Genomic DNA, 8,061 nt, shown 5'->3' on the forward strand with positions numbered 1-8,061 from the left:
AGTCCTTGCTCTTAATCTCTATTGTGCTGCCCCTCACTTCAGTAGACAAGCTAATGTAGTACAAAGGGAACCTATGCAGACTGAGGAAGCTCAGATAAGGAAGGGAACCTGAGGAACGTAAAGCACAAACTGGATTTGAAATGGAAGAGAAAGCAAGTGGGAAATGGAAGAGAAAGCAAGTGGTTAGTGAAGAAGGAAGGATAGGGACTTTTCTGGAATGGAAAAGCTCAGTTTAAACTTTTAATATGATCTTTGATGGCATCTTGCCCTTGATAGCTACATTAGTACTTTTCTTCCTTGAAATCATGAAGAAAAGTGTACAAATACATCATGCTTATTAAATTGATCTCTATTTCCTTCTGATTTCTCTGTTCACTTTTTGCCTTAGGAAAAAGGAATATATGAACCGGAAAATGTTTGGCCGTGACAGAATAATAAATGAGAGACATTTATTTCATGGAACATCCCAGGATGTGGTAGATGGAATCTGCAAGCACAACTTTGACCCTCGAGTCTGTGGAAAGCATGCTACAATGTTTGGACAAGGCAGTTATTTTGCAAAGAAGGCAAGCTACTCTCATAACTTTTCTAAGAAATCCTCCAAAGGCGTCCATTTCATGTTTTTGGCCAAAGTGCTGACTGGCAGATACACAATGGGTAGTCATGGCATGAGAAGGCCCCCTCCTGTCAATCCTGGCAGCGTCACCAGTGACCTGTATGACTCTTGTGTGGATAATTTCTTTGAGCCTCAGATTTTTGTCATTTTTAATGATGATCAGAGTTATCCTTATTTTGTTATCCAATATGAAGAAGTCAGTAACACTGTTTCCATTTGAAAAACCTTGGTACTGCTAAATTATTTGATATGAACTCAATCCAGCATTTGTAGCAGGTTTTGAATGGATGGGACTGGGTAGGGAACAGCATTGGACAGTAATAGGGCACTTTTCAGACCCATTTTTTTAAGTGCTAGAAAATGTAATTTTTTTTAAAAAAGAAAAACAGATTTTAAAATGACCACTTATTGTTTAATTATTTACTAATTGTTAGTGTACTCAGTGTGGAAAAGACTAAAGATTGCATACTCTCCATTCACACTTGTACATATAGGCAGCAATATTATTAGAAGCATTTGGAAACAAAAGAAAAAGAAACCAACAGCTTAGCTAATAAAATGCTGCTTGGGTCTGATAGTAGTTTGGCCAAGTCAGATGGAGACTATGAGCAAAGTGAGGATTATTTCTTACACTGATAAAACTGACTGGAACTGATACTATCCTGCTTATATCCATCCAGAACATCACTACTTTGGTATAGTATAAGTTCATAACATTTTGGTGGCTAGAAAGAAGTTCTTATTTCTGTCAGCAGGACCGAAACACATCACTCAGTAAAAGACTATTAATGACTTGAACTGTTCTACAGTTTGCCTGAGAATTCAGAGTTCTGTTTAGAGGAAGTTTAGGAAAGCAGGGGAGAAAAAAAAAGGAACCATTTGAAAATATGTCACCAGCAAAATTTTTCATTATCTAGTTATATAAAATAAGATTCTTGTGTTAACTTCAGCATTGGGAAACTCAGTCTCTTCCATTATCATCCACCTTGGTTCTAAGGTGTTGGGCCGCTAACTGGTTAAAGCCAGTATTAAGGGTTAGGAGTATCGTCGTCTTGGGGGTTCCAGACCTAGCGCCTGCCTGGAGGTTTCAAGAGAAAGGAAGTACATCTGTAACCAAGCCGATAAGTTTTATTACTGTGCTTTGCATACAGTAGATTCTCTGAAGTACTTGTTGCATTGAAATCACTGTTAAAGGTGGCAGTCTGCCCTGTGCCTGCCTTGCTGGGTACAGCTGGGTCCCCTGGCTGGCTGTGTCCTACACTACTCAGTTAATAGAAACACAAACTTGGAATTGTGCCCCACCCCAGCTCTGGAGCACAGCAAGGTGAACAACATGCTGCTGTTGCCTCAACTCAGAGACAGCAGCTGTGCTTCGCCTCAAGCAAAGCAAATCCTGCATCTTTACTAGAGTGGCAGTGGTGGTTCACAGAATTCACCACAGAATTCCTTCAGACACCAAGCTCTCCTAGTACACTCATGGTTATTTCATTTACCTAGGACTTTTCAGGAACTTCTGTGTTATTTAAAGCAAGATATAGCTGTACTGATGTCTCAGTGAATCGCCTGTTCGAGCACTTACAGGGCTTCCACACAGCTATTTATTTCGCCCTAGTTGACCCTGTTTGCTATATTGGCACGAAACAGGCAACTGTGGCAGATGTTCTTTCATTTAGTTATAACTTTAAACCAGTGATTCCCAATCTTTTCCAAGTTAAGACACCTTACCATTGCTTATTTGATTTTATGAAACCTGTTCCTTTTTTTCTCCCTAAAAGAAACAAAAGCTTTATGACATATTTATTTTTTTAATAAAACTAAGCAAAAATAAAAGTATGGTAATTCTTTAAAAACTTGTTGTTTTGTTTCCATTTACTATGCCTGAATTCACCACATAGTTGGTGATCTGTGAATGCTGGCTGGCTGGCTGTTGGGTGGTATGAACAGATGTGTGATTGAATGACTGAACAGACCTATCAGAACATGCTGACTGCCCCGGAAATCCACAGAAAGTACATTAATATCAGCAAACAGCATGAGAAAAACGTGAGCCATTGTCCCCTTCAATTCTGTGAAGAAAATATAAAAAGGAATTGTGGACTCTTTGGATTTCAGCAACTTAAGGTCATCTCACTGGTATATGGGAGCCCCTCTGGTAGGACTTTACCCTTCACCATAATGCTTAGAGTTTTGCAATAGCACTGTATATTCTAAATGAGAACAACTCTAAAGTCTGAAATGATTATAAGCATTTAAAACATACTAAAAGGTATTTGGTAACTTCTACCAGCACAACTATAATTTACATCATTTTAAGAAAGCTGGAATTTATTGTTCATTTAAACTTTGGCTAAGATTTCTAGGAAGCTGGACACAGTGGCACCCCTATAATCTCAGTTGCTTGGGAAGCTGAAGCAGGAGGCTCACTTGAACTAGTTTAAGAACAGCTTGGGCAACATAGTGAGACCCTGTTTAAAAAAAAGTTTCTAGGAAGAAAAGCCTGAATTCCTTGAGATAAGACAGACCAGTGTTACAGTTCTGTAGTTAAGATTCTTTTGTGTCTTAGAATTAAATATTGGGTGCCTTAGGATTAATAATCTAAAACCTGATTGTGTTTTCCGTTACCTGTTTGGTTAAGTAAATGATTATTTAATGATAAAAATAAGCATTAGGTTCTGAAATAAGAGGAATCTTTATTTTACAACATCTAAAAATGACTAACACCCAGTACCATGCTGTCAGTTTAATGTACTATATCAGAATAGTGTACTGCTAGTTTGAATCAAGGGTTTGTTTCATTTAAGAAAAGATGATTATAAATGTGTCTAGCTCTTTCCTTAGTTGGAATTCAACAAAGGGCATTCCGTACAGCACTTTTCCTGGATTGTAACCCACAGCACTCAATTTTATTGCAAATATTTGATCTTTGAACAACTTGAGCTCTTCGGTTACAACTATACCACAGTCTGGGACAAATCATAACCTTTCACATGCTTAGTTTCTCATCTCTGAAGTAGACTTTTTAAAAAAAGACTGATAGTAACATTCAAACTTCAAGACCCTTCAATGCAAAAGTCTTCTGTAAAGCGCTTCTTGAAACAACCAATAGCATTCATTTAAAAATTAAAATCCAGGTATATTTTTCTTAGTAGTTTTGGGTTTCAAAGACCAAGTCTTCTAGTTTATAGATCTGAGTGCTCACTGCAGGCAAGTTAGTGGTGTGCAGTGCGTGGGTGCTTGCTCTCCACCTCCGGAGCTTGCTAGCCTGTGTTCCTCGTGGGCTGTAAGTATGGAAAGGTTTCATCAACATTGTTGGTCTTGTTTCATTGTTTTAAGTCCTTGAATATTTTTTGGGAGACTTAACTCCTCTGTAGAACTGTCAGATGGCAGCTCTTTTGAAGCTTTAATCCTACATGAATGGAAGTGTTTGTGTTAGAAATGTTTCACAAACGCCTGCTAAATTCTTCAAGCCAATGGAGCAGTGCCCAACCATTTTAAGTATGTCAGAATTTCACAGACCTTCATGACAGTACTTGATTGTGACCAAAAGCTACTAGGATCTGGATGCTTCTTTTTAAGCAAACTATCACTCAGCACAGCCATATATAGCTACATTGATATGTGGAACATACTTAGTCTGGAGACCTTCAGTTCTCTTGATGTAATGATTCCCATGTGCTTCAGGAATTCAGTTAGCCTGGGAACCACTGGGCTTGACTATTTCTATAGGCAAATTCAATAATTAGTTATTTCTCAATTATTCTTCAATCTTAAAATAGTCCTAATTAAATTAAATAGTTGAGAGGGTCAACCACATGTTCAAGAGCTGCTAATCCTTACAATACTTAGCAAGTCTCAAGTGTAGGAACTGTCATTTGGTAGGTCCTGTGTTCAGCGGTGGAGCTGTGAAGTACTTCACAGTACACAAAGAAAGGCCTTTTAAACCAATGAGTGACAAGAGTGCACTGAACAGATGCCACTTGACTACATGACAGGCATTCAATAAAAATACATTCCCGTGCACCCGTCAGTTTATAAATTGTTTCTTGGTCATCAGTGACAGATTCTGGTCCCCAACCCAGATTTTGGTGACAAATCCCCCTTGAAGTTTATACATTTTATAGTATTTCGTTCAAGAGCTTGTCATATTTTCTAAGCTGGGTCCAGTTAAATTTAGGGGTAGCAACCATAAATTTAATTAACGTTGGTTTCAGTGATTTCAGCCAGTTGAGCCCAGTGTTTGACTTTCAATTCTACCACTTAAAAATGTGGTTGGATTTCTTCTAACTGCAAATTTCTTCCAATAGGACTATAGACTTTATGGCTACAACTTTCTAAAGCTACAGTTTTAGTTAGTTTATAGGCATGTGCAAGTCAGTGCTCGACAGGAGTGGGATTGCAGATTTTGTGAATCATTACTCAATTTTTGATAAATTACTGTCATTTATCAGAAAGTGCAGCTAAGTCACAGCCTGTCCAAGAAAGCTCTTTACACAATTTTAGTACTTGGCTTGCAGACAAATTGAGAGAAAGCATGTAAAGCAGCACAACGTCTGGCTCATAGGATACAATCAGATTTTATCCCATGGTGGCAGGAAGAGTTGGGTAGTAAACTGAATATGGCTCACAAAGATGTCTAGAGCCTGTGTTGGGATCCTGTGTTACCTCATGGCAAAAGGGCTTTACATATGTAATTAAGTTAATCATCTCGAGGCAGGAGATGACAGATCCATTTTCTTTTGGCATAGCAAAATATCCAAGACTAATTTCTAAAGAAAATGTATTTATTTAGCTCAAGATTCTGGTGTCTGGAATGTTTAAGATCAGGCAACTGCCTCTGATCTGGCAAAGGCCTCTTGCTTTGTCATGTGGTGGCAAAAGCAAAAAGACAAGAGGACTTGTGCAAAGAGAAGAGGGGCCAAACTCCCACCAGAATTAACCGTCTCCATGGAAAAAGCATGGATCCATTCACAAGGGCTCCATCTTGGTATCCTGCACACCTTTCAACACTGCCACATTGAGGACCAAGCCTCAAAATGAGTTCTGGTGGGAAAATCATTCAAATTGCAGCAGGGGATTATCCCATGGGGCCCAGTGTCGCCACAAGGGCGCTTGTGAGCTGAGATTGGGAGATGCTACACTGCTGGCTTCAGAGAGGGATGAGGCCACTAGCAAGGAATGCAAGTGGCCTCCAAAAGCCATAAAAGTAAGGCAACAGATTCTGCCTGAGCCTGGAAGGAGCACAGTCCTGCCAGCCCCTTGGTTGGAGGACTCCAGCCTCCAGAACTGTGAGTAAATAAATCCATGGTGTTGTAAGACTCAAGTTTGTGGTAGTTTGTAACAGCCATAGTAGGAGCTAATCCAAAGGGGGCTGGGATTGTGGCTCAGCGGTAGAGTGCTCCCCTAGCATGTGTGAGGTCCTGGGTTCAACCCTAAGCACCACATAAAAATAAAATAAAGTTATTGTGTCCAACTACAAGTAAAAAGTAAATACAATAGAAGGTAATCCAAGTAATAGGAATCCTATTATATTGGAGGATTATCAGAAGACTTCTAACATAAAGTCATAATAATAATTAAAAAAAAAAGCACTACCAATGTGTAAATTTCCCAATGTTTGTTGGAAAGGTGAAAGGGTCTGTGAAGTCCCAAAGGAGTAGAGTACCAGTGGCTCTGGGACATGTACTTACCATCACAAGAACCTGCTGCTGTCTACACTGTATGCCACTTCCATTCAGTCCAGAAAATTGAACCCAAACTGTCTCTGATTTGTTGTTACTCGAGACGTCCAGGTGCTCTTTTCATCCCTCTTTCCACTGCAGCAGTGCTCCCGACTACAGGAAAGCATTCTTGCTTTTTAAAATCAGATTTCTCTTCCCTCTGTGACCTACATTAGACCATGTTCAGTATGGGAAGAAATTTGAAAGCCACTAGGAAGCAGTGCCTTGGTGGCTGGTGCTGTTTGTGAAGCCATGTCACACGGCTATGGCAGCAGAGGAACGGGAGACTTGCTATGAGCAGGCTCCTGCCTCTGCCCTGGCACACCCTCCAGCTGAAGGGCAATCCTGGCCCTACTGTTCTGGTTCAAAAGAAACCTCCCATCCAGAGCCAGAGTGATGGAAACCAAGTGGCTCCAGTGTGGCCAATGGTCAGTTTCAGTAGGGTTCAAGCTCTCTGTCACAGAATAGCCACAGACCCAAAGGAGCCAATAGGGGTAAGGGGTCACTTATCATGATTCTTAACCCCATTTTTCAAGAGTTAGAGTTGTCTGGATAGAGGTGGGGCTTCCCAAGTCTATGGAGCAGGGAGTTTTCTCAGGAGACAAAGGGAGACAATAGGTTGGACAGGGTAGAACAAACATTCAGAATCACGACTTGTGCTTACCAAGCTCAGGACCAAGTCTGAAATCCAACGAGGTCAGTCTGGCTTGTGGAAGCAAGAGATCAGGAGAGGGATAGGTTTTGTTTTCTCCTCTCTCCAGAAATGGGCATCTGGTGAGCAAAGAGTTAGAAAGACGGGACAGACGTGCCTATTTTGTAGAGTCACCACAGGGCCTCGGGAAGGCTGAAGAGGAGGCAATGATAGCTGTTTGGTGGTGATGATGTGGTCCTTTGCATTGGTGGTGACTGATGTTGATGGTGTAGGGCTGGTGTTCATGGTCAGGGTAGCTGTGTGGGTCATAGTGGTGGTGATGGTCATGATGGTATTGCTGCTACTGGTAGTGATGGTAGTGGGGAGGGAAGGAACTACAACTCCTAGGGCTGATCTTGAGAAAAGGGGATAATAAATCTTTTATTGTCCCAGTTCTGCTATAGAGACTCCTATGGGAGAAAGAAAGTAGACAAATTTTGACCTTGAGCCTTGCCTAAAAAATTCCACTAGGAAACTTTGGAGTCAAAACAGAAAACCAGTCCAATCAAAATCTCCTATTAATTCATTGGCGGTAAATGTATTTTGCTTAGGAAGGTGTGTTAAAGGGGTTCTTGATTTTGAAAGTGACTTTTTTGTTCATCACCTCCAGATTTATGGACCAGGTCAGATCAAGCTCATCCATCTCCTGGAGCGCTCTTCACTTGTGTGTTGAGTGGTACCTGGAGAAGTCTGGTGCCCGGACAGGAGCTAGGCTCAGGGTCCTGACACAACATAGTTGCCTGTCGTGGTCTGAGAATCTGGGCTGGACTACAAGTTCAGCAAAGATCTAAGAAGGCAGGAGTCTTTCAGAAGGGACAGCTTACCTCTCAACATCATGAAGACAGGCCGGCCCAACACTGGCCAGCAATGGGCAGCAGCTAAGAGCTCAGGAAAGGCATTGTCTGATACCTCAGAGCTAAACTCTTTCCAGTGCTGAGCTGTCCCTGGCCTGTGTTATCCAGAGATCTTTGTGAAGTCTTGCGACAGCCTGGTGTCTTTGGTGCATTAAGGAATGCCTGAGAGGGGTCATTGACTTC

At 41.0% G+C, this 8,061-nt stretch overlaps 1 protein-coding gene across 1 annotated transcript in view; it reads left to right on the top strand.

Annotated features, from left to right (window-relative positions):
• Tiparp (TCDD inducible poly(ADP-ribose) polymerase) overlaps positions 1–2,466 on the top strand; it is a 29,619-nt gene extending 27,153 nt beyond the window's left edge. Inside the window, exon 6 of the mRNA XM_027933788.2 lies at positions 389–2,466. Within this exon, the coding sequence (XP_027789589.1) occupies positions 389–836 (448 nt within the window). The 3' untranslated portion in view covers positions 837–2,466. The remainder of the gene's footprint in view (positions 1–388) is intronic.
• The last annotated feature ends 5,595 nt before the right edge of the window (positions 2,467–8,061 follow it).

This window comes from Marmota flaviventris, chromosome 8, assembly GCF_047511675.1.
Source record: "Marmota flaviventris isolate mMarFla1 chromosome 8, mMarFla1.hap1, whole genome shotgun sequence".
Classification (NCBI taxonomy): domain Eukaryota; kingdom Metazoa; phylum Chordata; class Mammalia; order Rodentia; family Sciuridae; genus Marmota; species Marmota flaviventris.